This window comes from Leguminivora glycinivorella, chromosome 16 (assembly GCF_023078275.1).
Source record: "Leguminivora glycinivorella isolate SPB_JAAS2020 chromosome 16, LegGlyc_1.1, whole genome shotgun sequence".
NCBI classification, from domain to species: domain Eukaryota; kingdom Metazoa; phylum Arthropoda; class Insecta; order Lepidoptera; family Tortricidae; genus Leguminivora; species Leguminivora glycinivorella.
Genome location: NC_062986.1, coordinates 8,696,285 through 8,721,561, shown reverse-complemented (window position 1 = coordinate 8,721,561; position 25,277 = coordinate 8,696,285). Strand labels below are relative to the sequence as shown.

Sequence of the window (25,277 nt, the reverse complement as noted above, 5' to 3'; positions counted from 1 at the left end):
GTAACTAAAGCCTGACAAGTTTTTATTTGACCCTGGAAGAGTGTCGCTACAAATCGTTTTCATATGGCAATAATGTGCCGACGTCATGTATAATCGGGACAGCGAGTACTGGGTTTCGTTTCGCGTTAATATTTGTAGAAAATTAAAGCATGGTTTTAGAGAATGACAATTTAATAAGCTAGGTTTGAAGACTTGCTACTTCCACACAGCCTAAAATTCATGAAGCTTGTGCCTGTATCGAAGTCGTCGATGTTTATTTTCTTCTTACGTGGGACCTTGTTTTGTACTGGTGGCGATGATGAAACGGCCTCCTTATTTCTTTAAATATTTTTCACGGCAGAGCTAAATACAGACACCATAAATAAGAACAAAAAATATATTAAGCTAAATCGAAACCAACTAATCATTGCATGAGAACATTATTAGGGTGCCCGCCCCCTACACGTAAAGTGGGGAGAGATTTTTTTTTCATTTCAACCCTGACGTGTGATATACCTATTGTTGGATAGGTATTAAAAAATGAATAGGGGTTTACTACTAACATTTTTTGATATTGTTAATTTTTTCGGAAATAATCGCTCGGAAATGTATGGGACATTTCAGAGGTAAACTTTTGTATGGGCTTTGTCAGTCCCGGTATCTATCGTCCTTGATATTAGGCAAGTCAATGTGCACCTCTAACGACTCTTACGCAGTGGCCATTGAGGCCAATCAATTAAAGGTGAGGAAACAGTCTCAGCTGTTGCCATTAGATTTGGTGAAAATAACATTGATCGCGTTGGATATGGTAAGTATGGTTAAGAAACTAAAGCCTGACCAGAAATATAAATAACTATTGTCAGGCAGGAGTGCGCTGTTATTCTGATGTATGGAGTGACAGTTCAGTATAGTATGATGACTATGAAGAAAATAGTTTTAATGAAATTCCGCTACATGGCGCGTAGTCATATATTTCTGGTCATGCTTTACATGTGTACAAAATAAAACAAAACTTATGAATCTTATGATATAATCTTTCCAGTAATTGCCTATGGGAAAATAACATTGTAGTTACCACTGGTAACAACTTAGTGGTAACTCTGACTAATGGAATAACCCTTATTTTATAACGATATTTCACTAACGAATGTACCAAAATATGATTGACTTTTACACTGAAGCTATAATTATGATAGAGTACACATAATCTTGATATACATTTAATAATATTTTTCTATTTTATTTTCGAGATCTTCTAAACAAGCCCGTAAATTCTCTTCGGGAACTTGTTCTAACTTTTTTCTTATAACGACTGCAACTATATTACGCTTGCATGAACAAGGGCACATCGCGTCCGGTTCCGGTTCACTATAAATGGATTGCATGGGTTGTGCTCTCTCAAGGACTGCATCTTGGTCCTTAAAAACATTTAAAAACATATCACTATTACAAATTCACACAGATTAAGTAACACACATATTTATACAAATTAGTGCAGATTATATTTTATACAGCTTTCTCACACTATAAGCACTTACATCCAACTCAAGGTCATCAGAATCGCTTGGATATGGGGTAGATTTTCTCTATATATATTTTTTTGAAGGCTAGATCTTCATCATCTATGTCAAAGCTTTTATCTGCAATAAAAATATCTTATTTATTTTGCATAATGTACTTACATTTCTAGAAAATTATTACAATAAGTTACAAGCTTTTGAGAATTGGGCCCTTGGTGTATCTACATGGAATACACAACTGTAGTTGGCGAGTGTATTAGTGTCTACACTGTCTACAGACGACCAAACCGACCAAGGTCCAACAAGTACGGGATTGTAAGAGCGGGAGAGTTACGTCAACCGGGGTGGCTTTAGGAAAATTTGGGGTTACTTTGATGGTATTTGAACGGCTTTAAAATTAACACCATTCATTATTTACTGAAACTGTTCATGTAATTAGTAGATAGATAATAGATCAATAAATATTCTTGTAAATCTACCATAGAAAATCGCGAATTTACTTACAGTATGACTTTAAAACTAAATTTTCAAAGTCACCCCTGCGTTTTAAAGCCACCCCGGTTGACCGTATAAGGCTTTCTCATTTTTTTACAAATAACTGCGTCCCTAATTGACATATGTCGGTACGGTCGCCTGTAAGTACCTACTTTAGGAGTGACACCGAATAGGGCTTGTATTGTAATCCGGATATATCCGCTGATTTTGAAATTCGGATAATTTGCACGTTAAAATCCGGATAAAACGAATAATTCGAATATTGTGAATGACAGAAATACCATTGCAATTTTTAAGAAGCTCATTTGGAAAACAAATTTTAAAGTAAAATTAACACATTTACGATATTAAAGCGATTTATATCAAAAATTACTCCTTGAGTGGCACTACTACCTTATTTAATAATAGTCATACTAGTTATGAAAAGAAAGCTGCACTTTTGGATGGAAGCAAGTCGCTTTGCATGGTGATAGTAGACATCATAGTAAACGATTTTTTCCGAGGATATCGAAATTTCATCCCTTAAGAAGCCGAGCGTAGCGAGGTGTTTTATGAAAATGAAAAAAATTCTATCTTTTTATTGTATCGTCCGATTTTGACAAAACGTATCTCAAATGAAAGGTATTAATTTGTGTAATTAAAAAAAAATACAAAGAAAAAAATTTAAAATAAAAGTAAGAAAAAAATAAAAAAAGTAAATTTCCGTCTCGCACTGAATAACTTCAAAGAATGACAGACAAAATGTACAATGTCGATATACAAGTTTTTTTTTAATCGAAGACAGATAAATTTTTAGTTGAAAACTGAAGACCGCATCGAAATCAGATCAGCATTTTTTAAGATACAAGTTGCCAAAGTTGGGAAAGATCGCTTTATATGGCCACTTTGAAATTCCTTTGCCAGAAAGTCAGAAATAATATGTTTTTCGGACACAGAAAAATACATAGTAACAGTACACATCAAAATAAAATTAAAAATTCCGAGGATATTATAATTTCATCCCTTAGAACGACGAGCGTAGCGAGTCGGTTACGAAAACCGAAAAAAAAATCTCATTTTTTTGTACGTCGTCCGATTTTGACAAAACATGTTTCATTTGAAAGGTATTACTTTATGTAACTTAAAAAAAATATTGAAAAAAATTGGAAAAAAATGTAAGATTTAAAAAAAAAAACCTTAATTTTCGTATCACACTGAATAACCGCAAAAAACGGTAGACACGGTGTATAATTTCGATATATGATTTTTTTAAATTAAAGACAAATAAATGTATGATTATAAACTAAAAACCGAATCGAAATCGAATCAGTAGTTTTTAAGATGCAATTTGTCAAAGTTGGCTTAGTTTGTTTATATGGTCGCTTATAAATTCCTTAGCCAGAAAGTCAGAAAAATTATATTTTTCTCACAGTTAAAAGTATGCATAGGTAATAGACATCATAATAAACAATTTTTTACGAGGATATAAAAAATTCATCCCTTGGAAAGCCGAGCGTAGCGATGTCTGTTACGAAAAACAAAAAAAGGCAGTTTTTTTTATTGGATCGTCTTTGTAAGGGTTTCTTTTCTAAGGAATGAAATTTTTATATCCTTGTAAAAAAATGTTTATAATGATGTCTATTACCTATGCATACTTTTAACTGTAAGAAAAATATAATGTTTCTGACTTTCTGGCTAAGGAATTTATATTATAACTATTATAAGCGACCATATAAACAAACTAAGCCAACTTTGACAACTTGCATCTTAAAAACTACTGATTCGATTTCGATTCGGTTTTTAGTTTATAATCATGCATTTATTTGTCTTTAATTTAAAAAAATCATATATCGAAATTATACACCGTGTCTACCGTTTTTTGCGGTTATTCAGTGTGATACGAAAATTAAGGTTTTTTTTTTTTAAAATCTTACATTTTTTTCCAATTTTTTTCAATATTTTTTTTAAGTTACATAAAGTAATACCTTTCAAATGAAACATGTTTTGTCAAAATCGGACGACGTACAAAAAAATGAGATTTTTTTTTCGGTTTTCGTAACCGACCTCGCTACGCTCGTCGTTCTAAGGGATGAAATTATAATATCCTCGGAATTTTTAATTTTAGTTTGATGTGTACTGTAGTGTTGAGTTCCTCATTCGTGAGGCACCTCATTTGTACCACTCATATTGTTAATTTGTCGCAGTACTTCACACGGCAAAAATGTATTGCATCACACCTCACCTCATTTTACTCGCTTGTGACAGTCGCAACACAAACACCTCACGCCTCACAAAGCATTCACGTACTTCAAATGTCACAAAAACGTCAAAACTCATCATCCACACGCGCGCCTCGCGGCCCTCAAATACTCGCTCGCAACAGTAGCAACACAAACACCTCATTCCTCACAGATCATGCACATACTTCAAATGTCACAAAACGTCAAAAACTCATCATCCACTCGCGCGCCTCGCGGCAGACGCGGCCCTCAAACTCCGTCGCGAGAGTCGACACCTCAAATGAAGTGATCAACCACACGTTCAGTTATCGAACTACAGACCTTATGGCCGGGACAAAAGGTCCACCGATAAAATAAAATGTATCGTTTGACTCGTTTGTACCGGAAATCGCTTTGTACCGGAAAGACAGAAGAGGCACTGTGACAACAACACTTCAAAAATCCTTTCAAAGTGAAACAGATAGTTACGTTTACCATAAGAGGGAGTGAGACAGACACACGCGGGCTTCAAATTTGCCTCACCAAAAATACGTTACACATGACTCGAAAGAAAACAATCTTATGCGCCGCAAGTTTTCATACATTTTACGCCTTTTTGATCCCAGGATAGTTAACTTGCTCGCAAAAATCGCGCGAAAAATCAGACGATTTCGCGTGAACCACATCTTTTGTCTCTGTCGCATTTGTGAAGTCATGAATAAATGCAGCTGAGATGCAAAATGTTGTTTTTCGCGGCAGGTCTTCATTTTTGAATTTTTTGATAGCTATTATTGTGCTAACACATTGACCAGTATAACGTGATCTACCGCAGCAATAGAGTTTGTATGGCTATTGTTATGTGTAATCAGGAGCTCTCTTAGACTGGACGTTGAAATGGTAACTCAAGTGTTTTGAATATTCGGAATACCAAGCATACCAACACAGAGGGCCAACCACTGAGAAGATGCGTTTACGAAGCTTGCTTAAAAACAATTACAAGATTACTGACCGAAATATAATATAAATTATGTGAAGCATGGTAGTTTAATTAAGTATTTAATCAGTAATAGAAAGAATAATTCATTTCTTAATTCAATAGAATGATAAATAAATCCGACACGAAACGTAATTCACAGGCGGTTGACGTTGACAGTAATGACAGTTTACAGAAGAAAAGTTAGTTTGTACGTACTTAGTTGCATTAGCAATATTTGCATAAAGTTTAGTTTTGTCCTACAGTGATAATACTAATAAATGAGCCAAAATGTAATAATGGTGACAACTTTTACACAATCAAATATACCTGTGATTCTGCCTTAGTGTCATTTGTGTGCAAAAAAATAGTGAAACTGAACTGAAAAGACTTACCGGCGTCGCGAATGTTGATGGTGTTTTTAATTACTATCATATTGCTTTTAAAACACATGGAGTGGTAGGTTTGTTATTTTTATGTAAAAGTGGTACTAATTATAAAACAATACGAACTTTAGTTTGTTTTAAAACATGCAGTTTTATGGTAACTATGCTAATCAAAGTATGTTATTATTAAGCTGTTAATAATATGAAACCACTGTAATTTGTAGCAGTAATTTAAATGGAACAAACTGTAAATAATATTATTCAATGGCAAAATTAGACCCAGTTCCATAAAAACATCAAATTAAGTTGTTATGCAGGCCTCTATGACAGTCCTTGAAATATTTTTTAATTTTATCTATTTTCTCTTGTTAAATGTTCAAGTACTCATTATGACTAATGAAATTTAGTATGTATAAAGGATATTTACCTAGTACACAACTACACATACTAGTTTTTGTTGCCGATGGATTTTGTCAAACAGCCGATGCTAGAAATTATATATATATACAGATCAGTACCTCACCTCATTTGAAGTAAGACATTGTAACACCTCATTTTTGGAAATGAGGTACTCATACAAACTCATTTGAAATTGATGTCCTACCCATCACTAGTGTACTGTTACTATGTATTTTTCTGTGTCAGAAAAACATGTTATTTCTGACTTTCTGGCAAAGGAATTTCAAAGTGGCCATATAAAGCGATCTTTCCCAACTTTGGCAACTTGTATCTTAAAAAATGCTGATCTGATTTCGATGCGGTCTTCAGTTTTCAACTAAAAATTTATCTGTCTTCGATTAAAAAAAACTTGTATATCGACATTGTACATTTTGTCTGTCATTCTTTGAAGTTATTCAGTGCGAGACGGAAATTTACTTTTTTTATTTTTTTCTTACTTTTCTTTTAAATTTTTTTTCTTTGTATTTTTTTTTAATTACACAAATTAATACCTTTCATTTGAGATACGTTTTGTCAAAATCGGACGATACAATAAAAAGATAGAATTTTTTTCATTTTCATAAAACACCTCGCTACGCTCGGCTTCCTAAGAGATGAAATTTCGATATCCTCGGAAAAAATCGTTTACTATAATGTCTACTATCACCATGCAAAGCGGCTTGCTTCCATCCAAAAGTGCAGCTTTTGGCCAAAAATTCTCCATAACAAGTATGACTATAAGTAAATAAATAATAAACAAAAATATTGGGGGACATCTTACATAGATCAACCTAGCCCCAAACTAAGCAAAGCTTGTACTATGGGTGCTAGGCGACGATACGAATACATACTTATACTAGTTTTTTAAAGGTGCGCGGGGCCCGAGGGCCCCGCGGTGTTCTTTTGTGCTTTGCTTTATTGTTTTATTGCTTTTGCTTTTTGTTTTTGAGCTATACTTTTTTGTTTTTTTGCTTTGCTTGTTTGATTTATTGCTTTGCTTGTTTGCTTTTTTGCTTTAGCCTTTGCGTGCTTGGGAGCACTCTCTGCCCGCAGCTCGGCCTACGGCCTCGCGTGCTTGGGAGCCTGTCAGACACGCTCCGGGCCTTCGGCCCTCCGCGTAGTTACTGTGGGGGATGTAGGGAAGTTGGAGCTTAAACACGACCCAATAGTAAAAGTGTCTTGAGAAGCTCACGACGGGCCTGCGGCCTGCGGCCTCCGGCCCGTCGTTTCGCTTCTCTAAGACACTTTTACTATTGGGTCGTGTTTAAGCTCCAACTTCCCGGTCCGCCAGAGAGCCGATCAGGGACGCTCCGGGCCTTCGGCCCTACGCGGAGCTCGGCCTTCGGCCTTCGCTGGGTTTCGTTTCGAAGCTCCGCATCGGGCCTTCGGCCCGCCGCGTCGCTTTTTAGACACTTTGATTATCGTTCTGCTTGGGAGCACAGTCTGTACGCAGCTCGGCCTGCGGCCTTCGCGTGCTTGGGAACACTGCCCGCAGCTCGGCCTGCGGCCTTCGCGTGCTTGGAAGCCTCTCAGGCACGCTCCGGGCCTTCGGCCCTCCGCGTAGTTACTGTGAGAGTTGTAGGTAAGTTGGAGCTTAAACACGACCCAATATTAAAAGTGTCTTGAGAAGCTCACGACGGGCCTGCGGCCTGCGGCCTCCGGCCCGTCGTTTCGCTTCTCTAAGACACTTTTACTATTGGGTCGTGTTTAAGCTCCAACTTCCCGGTCCGCCGGCGAGCCGATCAGGGACGCTCCGGGCCTTCGGCCCTACGCGGAGCTCGGCCTTCGGCCTTCGCTTGGTTTCGTAGCTCCGCGTCGGGCCTCCGGCCCGCCGCTTCGCTTATTTAGATACTTTTGTTATTGTTTTCTTGGGAGCACAATCTGCACGCAGCTCGGCCTGCGGCCTTCGCGTGCTTGGGAGCACTCTGCCCGCAGCTCGGCCTGCGGCCTTCGCGTACTTGGGAGCCTGTCAGACACGCTCCGGGCCTTCGGCCCTCCGCGTAGTTACTGTGGGGATTGTAGGATTTGTAGGGAAGTTGGACCTCCGGCCTGCGGCCTCCGGCCCGCCGCGTCGCTTTTTAGACACTTTTACTTATATTTTCTTGCTTGGGAGCACTGTCTGTACGCAGCTCGGAACTTGGACCGGAGCAATGACCGTCGGGCTGTGGAACGCTCCCTCAGGCTGGTAGGGAAATTTGACTTTGTCCCCTCTCGCCGCCGTTTTTGACTTTTCCAAAAATTTTTTTTTCTCATTTCTATTTTTGGGCCCCGCTCTTACCACGTGCCAAATTTGAACGCGCTCGGACCGAAAATAAAAAAAAAAATCAGGCCGCAGGCCCGTCGTGAGCTTCTCAAGACACTTTTAATATTGGGTCGTGTTTAAGCTCCAACTTCCCGGTCCGCCGGCGAGCCGATCAGGGACGCTCCGGGCCTTCGGCCCTACGCGGAGCTCGGCCTTCGGCCTTCGCTTGGTTTCGAAGCTCCGCGTCGGGCCTCCGGCCCGCCGCTTCGCTTATTTAGATACTTTTTGTTATTGTTTTCTTGGGAGCACAATCTGCACGCAGCTCGGCCTGCGGCCTTCGCGTGCTTGGGAGCACTCTGCCCGCAGCTCGGCCTGCGGCCTTCGCGTACTTGGAAGCCTGTCAGACACGCTCCGGGCCTTCGGCCCTCCGCGTAGTTACTGTGGGGATTGTAGGATTTGTAGGGAAGTTGGACCTCCGGCCTGCGGCCTCCGGCCCGCCGCGTCGCTTTTTAGACACTTTTACTTATATTTTTCTTGCTTGGGAGCACTGTCTGTACGCAGCTCGGAACTTGGACCGGAGCAATGACCGTCGGGCTGTAGAACGCTCCCTCAGGCTGGTAGGGAAATTTGACTTTGTCCCCTCTCGCCGCCGTTTTTGACTTTTCCAAAAATTTTTTTTCTCATTTCTATTTTTGGCCCCCGCTCTTACCACGTGCCAAATTTGAACGCGCTCGGACCGAAAATAAAAAAAAAAAAAAGTCGGCCATTTTGAAATTTCAAAGTCGGCATTTTGAAATTTTGTAAATGCCATTCGATGGACCTCAGATAACTGTACAACATTAGTTTAAGCACTATTAACCTTTTTCCTACCGTTACGGAGCTATGGGGATTTTTAAAAAAACCTCCATACAAACTGGTAGGGAAATTTGACTTTGTCCCCTCTCGCCACCGTTTTTGACTTTTCCAATTTTTTTTTCTCATTTCTATTTTTGGCCCCCTTTCTTACCACGTGCCAAATTTGAACGCGCTCGGACCGAAAATAAAAAAAAAAATTTCAAAGTCGGCCATTTTGAAATTTTGTAAATGCCATTCGATGGACCTCAGATAACTGTACAACATTAGTTCAAGCACTATTAACCTTTTCCCTACCGTTACGGAGCTATGGGGATTTAAAAAAGGACCTCCATACAAATTTCAATTGGCCTTCAAAGGGCGCCATTTTGAATTTTTCAAAATTTTCTTTTTGTATACTAATCTTGGGGTGGCTGTCTACCCGTGTGCAAAATTTCAGCGCGCTCGGACCATTTTGAAATTTTTCAAAAAAAAAAAGTCGGCCATTTTGATTTTTTTTTAATGCCATTCGATGGACCTCGGGTGACTGTATAACATTTGTTTGAGCACTTTTCACTTCTTTGTACCGTTACGGAGCTATGGTAATTAAAAGAAAAACCTCCATTCAAATTTCAATTGGCCCTCAAAGGCCGCCATTTTGAATTTTTCAAAATTTTCTTTTTGAATACTAATCTTAGCGCGACCGTCCACCCGTGTGCCAAATCTCAGCGCGCTAGGACCATTTTGAAAATTTTCAAAAAAAAAAGTCGGCCATTTTGATTTTTTTTTAATGCAACTTTTTTCTACTCGGATACCTGTATGACATTTGGTCGAGCACCCCCGGCTATCTCTTACGGTTTAAAAGTTGCCATACAAAATAAAAGTGGCCAGTTTTCCCACATTTGTAGCACTTTTCAATTTTTTTTTATTTCATTCGAATCAAGGCCGCTTGGAGATTCTATGACCAAAATTTGAGCTCTCTACGACAAACTTGAAAAATCGTCAAAAAAAAAAAGTCGGCCATTTTGAAAAAAAAATGGCGGCGTCAAAAACTGCCCAGGGTCCTCTATGACATTTGGTCGAACACTCCCCGGCTAACTCCAGCCGTTTGGCCAGGCCGTCCAACATTTTTTTACCCGGAACCGGTAGACCGACGGTCTGATCTATCCGGGGTCGCAGGACCAAACTCTATACGACCACACCAAACACTGCCACCTGCAAATCCCCCTTCTGCCCATTTTGTGAAAAATGTCAGTCGGGTTGTAGCTTTATATTATATAGATAGATAAATACATACTTATATACACAGAAAACATCCAAGACTCAGGAACAAATATCTATGCTCATCACACAAATAAATGCCCTTACCGGGATTCGAATCCGCCGGGACCGCGGCTTAGCAGGCAGGGTTTTTTTCATGAATATTTGTGGATAATCTCATGTAAATGTATATCAATTTAACTCAATCAATCAAGTGACACTGAGTACCGTATCAAACGCTGCACTTTCATTATTGTTAGCATCCGAATACATTATAAATAAATAAATAAATTGCAAACAGAACTAAAACTGTTCAAATTTTCTGACAAAAAGAAGTCTTCTATGTATCCCGCGGCGGAAGACCTGTTTAGTATTGAACTGCAGAACAAGATGAAGTAGTTAAGCAGATACGCTTTTACATTTTATCCTTTCAAAATAGGTTGCAAGTGTTGCAACACCAAAACTTTTTCGCTGTATACGTAACGTAAGGCCCTCTGGCTAAGAACGTCTACCCGAGAGTCCCAAGTGTAACTGGAATGGAGTCACGAAGTCATCAAAGATAAGAGGTGAAAATTATTAGAGAGAAAGATCATTCAGCCTTGTTATTTAACAAAGCTAAATGGTGTTTGTAATATGTCATAGTTCTTTTTGCATTTGAATAAATCGGCAATGAAAACCTCGTAAATGCAATCTGATATTTAAACAAGGAGTAGGTAGGTAATACCTTTTTTAGGTAATATTCGATCTAAACGATCACAACATGACGTTTTGCCTCATATGGCAATCAGATTATGTCTCTAGCATTAAAATTCATTAATATCAAATATTAGTCAAAATTACATAAAAATAAAATCATATATCTTATGGGCAACTGAAGTCATTTCATAAAAACCGGCCAAGAGCGTGTCGGGCCACGCTCAGTGTAGGGTTCCGTAGTTTTCCGTATTTTTCTCAAAAACTACTGAACCTATCAAGATCAAAACAATTTTACTAGAAAGTCTTTATAAAGTTCTACTTTTGTGATTTTTTTCATATTTTTTAAATATATGGTTCAAAAGTTAGAGGGGGGGGACGCACTTTTTTTTTCCTTTATGAGCGATTATTTCCGAAAATATTAATATTATCAAAAAACGATCTAAGTAAACCCTTATTCATTTTTAAATACCTATCCAACGATGTATCACACGTTGGGGTTGGAATGAAAAAAAAAATCTGCCCCCACTTTACATGTAGGGGTGGTACCCTAATAAAACATTTTTTTCCATTTTTTATTTTTGCACTTTGTTGGCGTGATTGATATACATATTGCTACCAAATTTCAGCTTTCTAGTGCTTACGGTTACTGAGATTATCCGCGGACGGCCGGACGGACGGACGGACGGACGGACGGACGGACGGACGGACGGACGGACGGACGGACAGACAGACATGGCGAAGCTATAAGGGTTCCTAGTTGACTACGGAACCCTAAAAAAGGCAAGAATGAAATAACTAAGTAACCTAACCTAACATTAAGGTTACGAACAACAGCTCAAGCCTGATTATAAAATAACAATTTCCTACGACGTGTTTTTCGTATCGTAGTACATAATTATGTTACTAATTATGAGATTTATTAAATAAAATAAAAAATATTCGAAATATCCATTTTATCCGAATATCCGGATTTTCAAATATCGAGTCGAATCATCCGGATTTCGAATTGGACGGATAATTGCAAGCCCTAACACCGAACCACCGGGCAGAGTTTCAGTATTTAGGTTTATGAAGGTTTAGTATAGGTAAGTACTTACTCAGTGGCTCATTCTGTGCATCGATCAAGTCATAAATATCATCATTAGTGCCCCTTTCACTCGCAGCAGTATAAGAACATTGGATGAATTGGGATTCTTCGAGTTCTGGGACACGGGAGTGTTGAATACTAAAAACAATTTATTTTTGTGACTAATTGCACATTTCACATCTTTCATTGTGACGTTTTTAGACTAAGGGCCCGTTGCATCAACCACATTTGACACACACATCATCGTCACGCAGCAGACGCCTATGGAACTGTCCATACAATAAAATTTAACGAATGCTTTAACGGTGACAGACGGTTTGGTGCAACTGACCCTAAAGGTCCATTGTTGATAGTAGCTGATGTAATTTCTATGGTAATTGACTATCTACAGTACCAACGACACAATTAATGGGAAAGTAGTGTATATTGTACACACGCACACGCACACGCACACGCACACGCACACGCACACACACACACACACACACACACACACACACACACACACACACACACACACACACACACACACACACACACACACACACACACACACACACACACACACACACCTGAGATGACCGTACCAAGGTCAAATAAGGACGCTCGCTCTTGCTAATAGCGGCGTCCCGTCCTTATTTGACCTTGGACTGTACGATTGCCTGTAAATAAATACTTAAGCGTCGTGACATTACTTAAATTTTAAAATCGGTAAAATTGAAAGCACTAAGTTAAAAGAAAAAAACTTACTTCATTGTGGTTGTGGTGCAGAATGTTTTCGACGTATTTGTTTCGTTCGACGCCACGTTTACTCACCGCTAGTCTCAAATCAAACTAAAGTTACTAAAGTGATGGCCGTGGCCGACACCGCTTGCACTGTTCGTTCAAATTCTTGGAAATAGAAAAACCGAAATAATTTCGTTCCTGCGAACTGTTCTTTAAAGAACGTATCATTTAATTCCGTTCCCGCGAACTGTTCTTTAAAGAACGTATCATTTAATTCTGTTCTTCGGAACAGTTCTCACTCATAAACGTTCGTTCACTGAACGAAAAAGAATACCGGTTAATGGAACCAGAAACGCTAAAGTAAAGTTCTCGGGTCAACGTACGGAACCGTTCCGAAAAAAATACCGGTATCCGATCCCTGTTTTCAATACAATATTCAACACGTCTAGGTAACGATCTTACTATTGTATTTTGTATCTTCATGTGGTGAATCTGCGTTAAAGTTGACTCTATGGCTACTTTTAGGTCTTCAACGGTGTTATAGCTATTTTAGTACACTGTTGTAAAGATGAAGTGAACTTGCTGAATATTGTAACGGTGGTCACTTTGAACACCTACTATGATAAATTAAAGTATGTGAAAAAAATGCATTTTATTCATTTTAGACATTATGTTTCTTAGAGATATTTACTGCTTAAGACCTACACAAACGATATCTGAATAGAAATAGTGTAAGTTTATTTTTTCAAAACAACCGGGTTCGATTCCCTAGCTGGGTACACTTTTTTTTTTAATTGTATGAATGCAGTTTTTCTTTTTATCAAAATCGGTGACATGGTTCCTAAGAACAAATCTTCGTATGTCTTACAGTTTCAGACTTTCCCATACTGACCGATTTGAAGGGTCATGGGGGTCATGAGGTCATGACCCCCCTGGAGCCTAGGTTGGCCATACAAATAGACCACATGACCCTCCCTGAGACCTGGGCCTTTAACACGTGACCCCCCCCCCCTTTCAAGTTATCAATGTTAGTTAAGGACCAGGGTATGCCATAAATATAAAAGGGAGGTCTGTGCTCACAAGCGGTCATTATAAGGAATGATTTGATGATGATGATGGATATGTATTAATTTCTTTATATGCTTAAGTCAATGATTTACATTTAATTAAAATGAATTTGTAATATTTGTATTGTTATTCTTAGAATTGAAAAATGTGATTTGTCACCTAAAAGTTATATTCATATTTTAAATATATACTTTAACCACTTGACAGTCCTACGATAGCATAGTATCCAAAAAAAAATTCCGGTAGACAGTCCTACGATACCTTACTATCCAAAAGAGGGGATGGAGACACAGTTGATTAAAGTGACATCTAGCGAAATATTGCGGCATTATTTACTTATTCTCTTGATACAATAACGTAGCCTAACTACATAGTTTGCTACAAAAAGTATAGATGGCAGTGTACGCTCGTTACTTAGTGAATGAAAAATAAATTCGGCAGTGCCTTGTCAAACTCCGCGTGTTTGTGTTTGATTTTGAATTTGTTTAATTTTTTTTGGATATCTTCATGAGAACTGTATGTGTTGGTTGTGGTATCATTATAAAGGTAAAATAGTATATTTCTCTAATACGTAATAAAAAAAGGGGGTCATCGCTCAAAATTTCCTATAATTTAAGTAATAGTCAAATAAAAAATTTCTTAATTTTTTTTTCGATTACATAAGTTTAACCTTGATTTATAGTATATGATCATACATATTTTACTATAACTATAATTTTATTTCAAGTACTGTACGTTCATTTATACCGAAGTATTTTTTTTTGAACTATACCTTGTGTAGTTTAGAAGATACAGACGTTTTTGTAAAAAGTTATGAATGCGCAGCGCGCTGCGCGCGTCGCTTAAAAACCCGGACGGTTGACCAGAATATGGTCGCGCGGGCTGGACTGTCAAGTGGTTAAACATCATCTTATAAGTTAATTATGATTTTTTTAGATAGGTATAAAAATCAGAATTAAATAACTTAGAATGTAATTCCTATTATTACACTGATAAAGAGTCTTAGCTGGCATGTCGGGCCTCATTAATATGATAATTATGATAAATAGTAAGTTCAACTACCTACTGTGAAAAGATAAATAAAATGAATGCTATTTCCAACTGTTTCATTCATGTCTTTAAATAAAATAATAAACTGCAATAAGTGCAACAAAAAACTCAAGTTAAATGTTATAAGAAAACTAGGGCTGGATGGAAAGAAGCACAGTAACCATAGTCATTTTCCTTTTTTTCCTTAATACAGTACTATTTTTAATCCTTAGATTAAAAATAGTACTGTATTAAGGAAACAAGAAGATTTGAGGAGAGAAGTGTGGGAGGGCAGCCGGGACAGTAACCTGCAGCTCCAACTCCAGGGAATTGGGCTGAATGAACGCACCAGCGATCGACAGCCCGCCTGTATCCGGCCAGGCGTCCCTACACTACATCTACATCTACAATCCTTAGATTACTTAAAATAGTACTTTTAAATGTTTATTTAAAAGTACTATTATGTTTATTTTTTTTTGTTTTTGTTGCTTATTTGCCAAGAGTGGCACTGAAACCTGAGTAGTTTCATGTGCTCTGCCCATCCCTTCATGGGACACAGGCGTGATTGTATGTATGTTGTAGTTTTCGCATTTTTTTCTATTATATATTTCTTTTATCAAAATAAGTTCTTGTTTTGCTAAGATAACTGCTAAAGTCAATATGCAAACATACAATACAAACAAAACAAAATATCAAAATACAATAAACAACGTCACGAGAAGAGTGATACTGCGATTTCGAAATGTAAATGCAACAATAATAAAACAAAGAAAATGATAACCTTTGTCCTTGATCTGTTTGACGACATCGTCGGCGAAGTTAGCGGACTTGCCGGCGCCGTCCCGAGCGCCTCCCAGGTCATTCACCACCACCTTCGCCCCGCGAGATGCCAGCAGCAACGCATACTCCTTGCCCAGACCGTTCCCGGCACCGGTCACCACCGCCACACGACCGTCGAAACGAAGCTGCTCCATCCTTCACGGCTCACGAAAGCGAAATGATACAATAACTATTACCGACAGCGCCCGATAATTCGCACTGTATGACTGCTATCTGGAGTCAAAGTCCATAAAAAACTTGTTTTTACTCGGGCTACACTTTGTATTTTGATAGTAGGTACTTTTTCAAAGTTCACTACGTTGGACAATCCCTGTTTCGCTTGTTTGATATTTATTGATAAGATTAAACGATTTCAATTATTGAATAATCTTTGTTTTTTGCCTTATAAGCTTCTGAAACTCGCATTCGTAAAAGGAAAATTATTATTATTCAGAATGAGAAATGAGAATGACATGACAGCGGTGACAGCTTGACAGAAGAACTAGGTAGCGTTCCAAAACTCGCTGTACACATTTAATGAAATATTTTATTGAATAATACCAGATGTTGGAACAGCACATAATATTATAGTAATATTTGAACACACATTAATGAACATTATAGAGACATTAACATCAGACATATTTTGCTGCATACTTCTTTGCCATACATTTTATTATACAAAAGCGATAGATTAAATATTTTTAGATTTTCAATGAACATGGGTAACATTACTCGTTTTAGAACGTGAAGTTACTTACCAACATACTAAAAAATAACGTCAAAATTGAAGTAATGTAACCAGGCAGGGAGTATAGAAGTATAAAGGAGGAACATCTGTCGAAGTACAACAATCGCAAAAATGACCGGCTGAGGCCTTGTAATTGCAGTTACAAATCTCTCCGCTTGGAGCGCATGTCTCGCTCAATGATCAGCGATGTGACATGACATTAGACGTTCTTTTCTCTAGGCTGATTTCGTCAGACTGAGCAAGTCAAGACGTAGTCCCGTGGTAGTGCGCTGGCTTCGTACGCAGATGTTCTCGGGTTCGATTCTGACAGCGATCTTTTCTTTTTGTGTATTTTTATTTGTGTTTATTTATTGTTTTATTCAGACAAATGTCACATTGTTCATTCAAAGTTCAAAGCAAAGCAATAGGTAGTAAAAAAGTAAAATGGTGTTTACGTGAGAAAATATTAGCTATAAACAATTACCTGTTTCAAAAGCAAAGCAATATCTCGTTTATTTATATGACACATTGAATTATGTCTATGTTACAATCAAATGTTGAGCCTTCATGGCAGTGGGGAACCAACGCCGAATACATCAATGATCCCCTAGCAGGTAATGTTTATATACTTATTTCAATGTAATGGCTTCTAATGAACACAAGTTAAATTATAATCTACTGAAAATATTTCAACTTGTGCTGTCTTAAAGTAGTCACACTACTATGTATATAAATTAAAACCGAAAATAAATTACACATATAAAGAAAAAGTGACCAAGTCCTCTGGTGCCTGAGGCTGGAGAGGACTTGGTCACTTTTTCTTTCATATGTGTAATTTATTTTCGGTTTTAATCAATGTAATGGCGTTTAATTGTTAGTTACTTTTAACATGGAGGATCTCAACAAGTTTCTTTCTTCATTTTCTAGTGATTTATCACGAGGGCCAGTGGACTTTGAGTAAAGTTTCTCCTTTAAACAACTTACAATACAACAGAGTGAAGCTCAAGCAATATGCGTCTAAAATTCGACTAGCGCTGGTCAGTAGCGTGTCTGCGAAGTCTTCTGTCAACTATGTGGTGCAGTTTGACCAGCAGTCTCTATTAAAGTACTGTGAAGATGATGCTGACGCTTTAAAGGTAAGTTTTGGATAATCCAGGCTCAAGTTAATAATGCCTAAAGTCGCCGTCAATAGAACTTGTGATTTACATTGTTGACAATTTCTATTGATGACGATTTTAGCCATAACATTTTATATCATTCTAAAAAAAAAAAAAAAAAAGATAAAAAATGTTTATTGCACAAAAAGACACAAATGAGATGCATTCTTACATAGCTTACAATTACCTACGTGCATAGCTTAGTTGGTTTACCGATACCTCAGGAGTCCCCGCACTAGGCTAGGCCTGTATCTGCTTAAGTTGAATGTCATGCAATGACGATGAAGGAAAGAAAATATATATTACGGATAGATACAGTAAATTACAGAAAGTTACAATTATGTTAGTTGGTATACATTCAATTTACATAATTTACATAATTCTCACTAAATAATCACCATGCTTTTTTAAACAGTACACCATTGAAAGTGTTGTCTTCATCAACTACTTTTAACACTGCATAGTTTTCAAATGAGAACAAAAACTGCATTTGTATAGGAAGGTGAAATTCAGCTGAACTTACTGTGTATATTTAAAATGTTGCATATTTTACCTATGGTAATCCCAATTTATCCTTCATATTATTAAATTAAAATGGTCATTTTATATTTCACCCAAGGTTTCGGACATGACATTATGTCCGTGGTCACAGGTAGACTGACTGGGAGTTGTATCAACATCTTCTAGCTGTACTTTTCGTACTACCTGCTCTTGATTGTCATTAGTCACTTTTATGCTAGGGTTGCCACTCTGCCTACATACAACACTCATGACATCTGATTGTATGGGCCCAGAAGTTTTCTCATGTTTATACTTGCTGATCACTGGATTCCATGAAGATGAAATCCATTATGAAAATCCCTTGCCCTTCATTTTGATTGAAATTATGTGTATGATGTTTCCTGATTTCAATCGCTTCACATACTTTCCTGCTATAGTAAACATGTTCAGCTGAAAGGACTTTGGGATTATGCAGTTCAATCCAGTGGTTTGGTCCTGACTCCAGCAAATGCTCAGCAACCGCAGACTCGCAATTTATCCTTGTTTGTTGTATAATTAAACACAAATAATTAATATTTCAGATAAATATAGAAACAACAACAAACAGTGGCAAGACAAAGATGGCATATACTGGGATCTTGATGTCCTGGGGGGTCAGCAGTGGTCCTGAAGGCACCATTCACTTGCCATACATGCTGGAGCGGGGAGAGAGAAAAATCGCAGAGGTTGTTAAAATCTGCTTACAAAAGATATTTGACTGCAATATAAAACCATTGAGTTTTACACAGGTAATAATATTTTCTTTTGTTATAACCATAAATTAAATATAAGTTTGATACAACACTGTATTTAACCTTTGCTCTACTGGACAAATAAACTTTGTTGCTTGACAAAGGGTGTTTTGACTAGTTAGCCATATAAATATGTTGCAATATTAATGAGAAAGTGGGATGTTTCACTTAATCAAGAGTGAACAGGCATCTTCTGGGTGAGCTCACTCGATCGTAGGCCACGTCTTTGCCTTTGGCAGGTCTGTGTCCAAGACTAAGCCTATTTATAAAAAAAAAACATATATTTTGTTTAATCTTAGTTTGCTAAATCTGCTAAAGAGGAAACCCACCAGCATCAGTTTACTGGCAGGGAATGAGATAATCAAGCACAGATTTGTACGCAATAGGTACTCAAATCAAAGAATTTGATCTTCTCTTATTTCAGTCTCAGCTGCTAATGTTTGGCTTCAGTTTTGTGGAGTGCGCATCAGCAAGGGGCACTGACCCTTTTGTCCTGTCCTACACCACTCCAGGGGCAGTTGACATCAAGGACAAACTGGATCTTCGGTTTGAAGTTGGCGACGTACACTACATGTGGAATGCGTAAGTGGTTCCCCCAGTTCCTGTTTATTAAAAAAAAAATACCAAATTTTTTCTTATCAGATCATATTGTGTTCAATTTCTTTTGTGTATTTTGTATACAGAGTGTAACAAAAATGGTGGTGATCCGTTTAAGGGCGTACTCAGTATCGTATTCTTATCAGGAAAATCCGCGGACGTAGAAGAAAATTTTTTTTCGCTAAAAAAATTTTCACTTTTGTATGAGCCGGGCCGCGCGAATCGGTCGAATCTCCATACAAAGATAAAAAAAATTTTTGCGAAAAAAAATGTTTATCCTATTTTTTCCTGATGAGAATACGATACTGAATACGCCCTTAAACGGATCACCACCATTTCTGTTACACCCTGTAGATAAATTGTAAATATTTTATTTTTGCAGATTAAAAGATGAGGTGGAGAATGTGTCAGAGCTCATAAGCCAAGTATATCAGATTCTACAAAAACAAATAATGCATACGATACAGTATGACATATCTTTCTTGGACATCTTCAAAATCACACTGCTAAAAGCGGAGGTCAAAAGCAACGGTATTGTTAAAATGAAATCACCTGAAGTAGTGAATTCTGTTTTTAATGTGTTGAATGAGATCATTTGCAATGAGACTCCGTTAGAGAGCTGATTTCATGTGTGGCATTCCATCACTAAAGGGTCTTAATGGTTCTTGCAATACATTTATGTTTGAATTTCAGATGAAGGACCCTGCTGTAATGGAAAAACATATATGATGTGTTGATCATGTTGGTTAGTTTTGTATGTGATTGCTCTCAACCGAAAATGTAAGCTAAAAGTCATAAGTCTTAATTTTTGTATTTTTGTGGTTGTACTTTGTCAGTAGAGTTGACATGTGCATAGATTTCCTGTGTGAATGTTTTTGTCTATACAATTAATTATTAAATTTATTAATAATTATTGAGAGTGGGCACTAGTGGTTGTAAACAAACACTGAGTTCCTCCTTGTGTGTAAAACTGTACAAGGTCAATCCGAGGCAAGAGTAACATAAGTCCCGATTTTATGGCATGTTCCATTTATTCACGATGCAAGTTCAAGTGATAATCTATCTCCAAATAAGTGTTACTTTCCCGATATATGCATAGATCCTTTCATTTGCAGATGTAGTTCAAATAAACGCTCAATGAAGTCGTGACTCACGTTACTTTTACGTGGATTCACCCACAAGTTGATTTACTTACCTGACTTGAATGGAATGAAGATATCTTTCATTGTACAACTGACACCTTTATCACATCTCGGACACTGGCGATCAAATATATGACAGAGGCGCGTTCCTAGCACACATTCTAAGCTTGTGTAGGTGAACGCGTAGCATGCTTGTATGTGTGAGATATGACAGGTCGACTGGTCGCGTTTTTGACAGGCGGTAACTGTGAGGTAACCGAGAGGGGGTGGGCGGCACTTTCAGCGGGGAGCGGGAGTGGCCATACTGTACGATAGTACTCTTTATTATACTGTGCCTTTATTGTGATATGCAATCACTACATTTGTAGTATATTTATACTCTACTCTATTGGGGGGGGAAGCTAGGGTTTGGTCTTGGTGGGGATCGCTGGTAGTGAGAACAGCATTACCTATAAAATGCCAAGAAACCATCTGCTGTGTTCGTAGCGGAACACCGTATTGTTCGCAGAGCCCTAGCCAGTCCGCGTCATCCACGTCCCCGCCGTCCCCTCTGGGAACTGCTGCAGCCGCGCCGCCGCGCGACCGCTACCTCTGTGCTGCAGCTGAGCTGAGGATGCAGGGCGAAAGGCGAATCTTCTGCGCCTCAAAACAGAATCAACTCACTAGGGAGGATACCCGAAACAAAACCGAGCAAACCCAACGGCTCCGAGGTGGCAGCCCCACCATTGGGCTAGGGTATAGTGGACTAATCCTTCGCTTACCCGAAACTCAACGATTAAAGAAACTGAAACAGTGCAAAACCGGACCGATCAAACTACGACGACCTTTGGCATGAAAATACGGACACGAATTGCTTGCTGGAACGTGCGAACACTGAGCGAAGATAGCCGACTAGCCCAAGCAGAAGCAGAAATGCTCCGATACAAACTGCAAATACTCTGTCTCAGTGAAGTGCGGACCCTTCCACTTCTGTCGACGCGGAGTGGAACCACATCAAAATGGCCTATACAGAGACCAGCTCCGTCGTCCTTGGACACAAAACGCACACACGCGAAGACTGGATGTCACAAAATACCTGGCAACTCATCGAAGAAAGGCGCGGGTTACATCTTCAGCTCCTGGCAACTAGTGACGAGGCAGTGCGCGAAGACCTGAGGCGCCGATACGGACAAGTTCGCAGAAAAATCTACCGCAGTACCCGTCATGACCGTCGAGTATGGGCTGAGGAGGTTGCGGACTGTGCCCAACGCGCTGCCAACTCCGGAAATCTCAGGGAGATGTACAAGGCGACGAAGACCTTGGCCGGAAATAGAAACCAGAGGAAGAAGAAGCCTTTGAAAGACAAGACAGGCCAGTTTATTGTGACATCGGAGGGACAGCTTCAACGCTGGCGGGAGCACTTTGAAGAGATCTTCCAAGTCCCAAACGACCCCGCTACGCTTGCAAGTGCGGCCAGCTTGCCCACACAAGGCCTGGACATCGATGTGTCTCCCCCTACAACGGACGAAGTAGTGAAGGCTATCCGATCGCTGAAGAATGGGAAAGCCCCAGGAGAGGACCTCATCACAGCGGAAATGCTGAAAGCCGACATCCCTACCGCTGCAAACGCGCTGACGCCTCTCCTGAGGAACATCTGGTCAGCCGAAGAGTTACCTTGTGACTGGAGCAAGGGCCTTCTGATCACCGTACCCAAGAAGGGAGACCTCAGTGACTGTGGCAATTGGAGAGGCATCACTTTGCTCTCGATTCCTTCCAAGGTGCTCTGCAGGATCATCTTGGACAGACTCTCGAGGGCCGTAGAACCTCTTCTGCGCAAAGAGCAAGCTGGCTTCCGGCCCAACCGATCGTGTACGGACCAGATCAACACCTTACGCATAATTCTCGAACAGGCATCAGAATTTCAGAGGGAAATGTACCTGACCTTTGTGGACTTCGAAAAAGCCTTCGACACCTTGAGATGGAACTGTATCTGGGACCGACTACAAGAAATTGGAGTCCCCGAGAAAATAACAAACTTGATTAAGGCCATCTACAGGAACTATTCCTGTAGAGTAACTCACGACGGTCTCATCTCGGAGGACATACCGGTTCAGGCCGGTGTACGACAGGGGTGTCTTCTTTCTCCTCTCCTCTTCCTTGTCGTCCTCGATGGCATCATGGTCAAGACCAATAGAAAGCGCCGCGGCATAGAGTGGGGGCTGTCCAACGTGCTGGAAGATTTAGACTATGCCGATGATCTATGCCTATTGAGCCACACACGCGCCGACATGCAAGCCAAATTGGACGACCTACGGCGAGAGGCTTTGGAGACGGGACTCAAAATCAACACCAGGAAGACCCAAGACATGAGGTGCAGAGCAACCAGTTCGGTACCGTTGCTCATCGGCACAGAGGGTGTGGAGACAGTCCACAAATTTACGTACCTTGGTAGTGTAGTGTCGGAAACTGGAGGGACCGAAGAGGACATCGCTTCGAGGATCGCCAAGGCGAGGGCAACCTTCGCACGACTCCGTCCTATATGGCAATCGCGGAAACTGACTCGGAGAGTTAAGCTCAAGATATTCCGGTCCAACGTGAAACCCGTGTTGCTGTACGGATGTGAGACGTGGAAGGTCACTAAGGACATCTCGCAACGGATCCAGGTCTTTGTCAACCGCCGTCTTCGCCGCATTCTCGAAATATACTGGCCCGAGAAAATCTCCAACACAGCTCTGTGGGAACGCTGCGGTGAGACGCCGATCAACCAGCAGATCAAACGCCGCAAATGGAACTGGATTGGCCATACGCTCCGAAGGGACCCCGACCACATACCGAGGCAAGCCCTAGACTGGAATCCCCAAGGAAAGCGAAGACGTGCCCGCCCTAAGCAGTCCTGGCGGAGGACGATCACTGCAGAAGCGAAGGCGATAGGGATGACCTGGAGCGAAGTAAAGCGCGAAGCTCAAAACCGCTCGGGATGGCGACGCACTGTGGATGCCCTCTGCCCCATCTAGGGGACACAGGACATTAAGTCAAAGTAAGTCATTGGATAATAATTAGATACACACCAAATATATCTTCATTCCATCTGTGTCAGCTCTTGTGAATCAAATTATTTGCCACTGATCTATTCTAAAATTTCAATTTTATAACCAATATGAATACATTTCGTAGGCTTTTTATGACTAGTATGTATATCTAATCATGACTGAATGTAAATGTGTAGAATTAAAATTAAACAATAAATAAACCAACATTGTTTTTTAACATTTACTCTCATGAATTACACCTTACAAATGTGTTTTTGCATATTGTAACCTTACAAAATATTACATCATTACAATGTGCTAAACTTAAAATAACCTATTATGTAATCATGTCTTTCTTTCCTTGCAAGCAGTCCTCTCATTTGATTACATTTTTACCACCCAATGATTCTTAGGAAGATGTTAAAATTTATCTTATTTTATATCAAATTTTTGATTAATGAAAACTGTGTATCAAATTTGGTAATAATTCAAAGCAAGGCATGTAAAAGATTATGTAAATTTAGTCACACCAGATTCTAAATCAATATACACATTACACATAGCTAACAAAAGATTATTTATCTATTGTACAAAATGCTTAATTACACATTGAAACACATGAATACATATTTCATTTAACTCCCCATTGAATAAATAGACCTGCCCAAATAAATTTTACCTATGATTTTTAGGGTTCCGTAGCCAAAATGGCAAAAACGGAACCCTTATAGTTTCGTCATGTCCGTCTGTCCGTCTGTCCGTCTGTCCGTCTGTCACAGCCGATTTACTCGGAAACTATAAGTACTACAGTGATGAAATTTGATGGGAATATGTGTTGTATGAACCGCTACAAAATTATGACACTAAATAGTAAAAAAAAGGAATTGGGGGGGGACCCCCCATACATGTAACTGAGGGATGAAAATTTTTTTTTCGATGTACATACCCGTGTGGGGTATCAATGGAAAGGTCTTTTAAAATGATATAAAGTTTTCTAAAAAACATTTTTCTTAAAGTGAACGGTTTTTGAGATATCAGCTCTCAAAGTCGTAAAAAGTATGTCCCCCCCCCCTCTATTTTTATAACTACGGGGTATAAAATTCTAAAAAAAATAGAGGTGATGCATGCTAATTAACTCTTTCAACGATTTTTGGTTTGATCAAAGTATCTCTTATAGTTTTTGAGATAGGTTGATTTAACTGTAATTTTGGTTAAGTTATTGGTTTATTATATTTGCTGCTACGGAACCCTTTGTGCGCGAGCCCGACTCGCACTTGGCCGGTTTTTTACATTAATATAAAATTAAAATTTTTGTTATGTAAATAAAATACTATGTTTATTATCACAACAAATAGGATGAAATTCGAATAAAAAAATCGGAAGGAAGGTCAGTTAAAGGACACATTTTTTTGGTAAATAAATGCGATGTATGTAATGTGAAAAATTAAAAGTAAAATACACACATAATACATAGCTTCATCCCCTCATGAAGAGTCTAACATTGCACATATAAAATCACAACTAATAACATTCGTATATGTGGTCCATAATGATTCGTAGCTTGCCAAATTGGGGGATAGGGGTACGCAATACTGACTGAGAAA

At 39.0% G+C, this 25,277-nt stretch overlaps 2 protein-coding genes across 3 annotated transcripts in view; one reads left to right on the top strand and one right to left on the bottom strand.

The window, feature by feature from the left end:
- LOC125234388 (peroxisomal multifunctional enzyme type 2-like) overlaps positions 1-16,171 on the bottom strand; it is a 44,837-nt gene extending 28,666 nt beyond the window's left edge. The window contains exon 1 of the mRNA XM_048140597.1: positions 15,710-16,171. Coding sequence (XP_047996554.1) covers positions 15,710-15,902 — 193 coding nt within the window. The 5' untranslated portion in view covers positions 15,903-16,171. The remainder of the gene's footprint in view (positions 1-15,709) is intronic.
- Positions 16,172-16,978: 807 nt separating this feature from the next.
- Positions 16,979-21,020, top strand: LOC125234389. Of its 2 annotated transcripts, XM_048140600.1 has the most exons (6): positions 16,979-17,091; positions 17,405-17,613; positions 18,717-18,923; positions 19,351-19,508; positions 19,906-20,054; positions 20,217-21,020. In XM_048140600.1, the coding sequence occupies exons 1-6, from the start codon at positions 17,013-17,015 to the stop codon at positions 20,258-20,260; spliced, it is 846 nt and encodes a 281-aa protein (XP_047996557.1). In that variant the 5' UTR covers positions 16,979-17,012; the 3' UTR covers positions 20,261-21,020. The 2 variants fall into 2 exon arrangements, with proteins under 2 accessions (XP_047996557.1, XP_047996555.1); XM_048140598.1 differs by having other exon boundaries at positions 19,906-21,020.
- Positions 21,021-25,277: the final 4,257 nt, after the last annotated feature.

Coding starts and splice junctions, on each gene's coding strand:
- LOC125234389 (XM_048140598.1), top strand. CDS start 17,013: ATGTCTATGTTACAATCAAATGTTGAGCCTTCATGGCAGTGGGGAACC. Junction 18,924..19,350: donor AACCATTGAGTTTTACACAG/GTAATAATATTT, acceptor CTCTTATTTCAG/TCTCAGCTGCTAATGTTTGG. Junction 19,509..19,905: donor GTACACTACATGTGGAATGC/GTAAGTGGTTCC, acceptor TTATTTTTGCAG/ATTAAAAGATGAGGTGGAGA.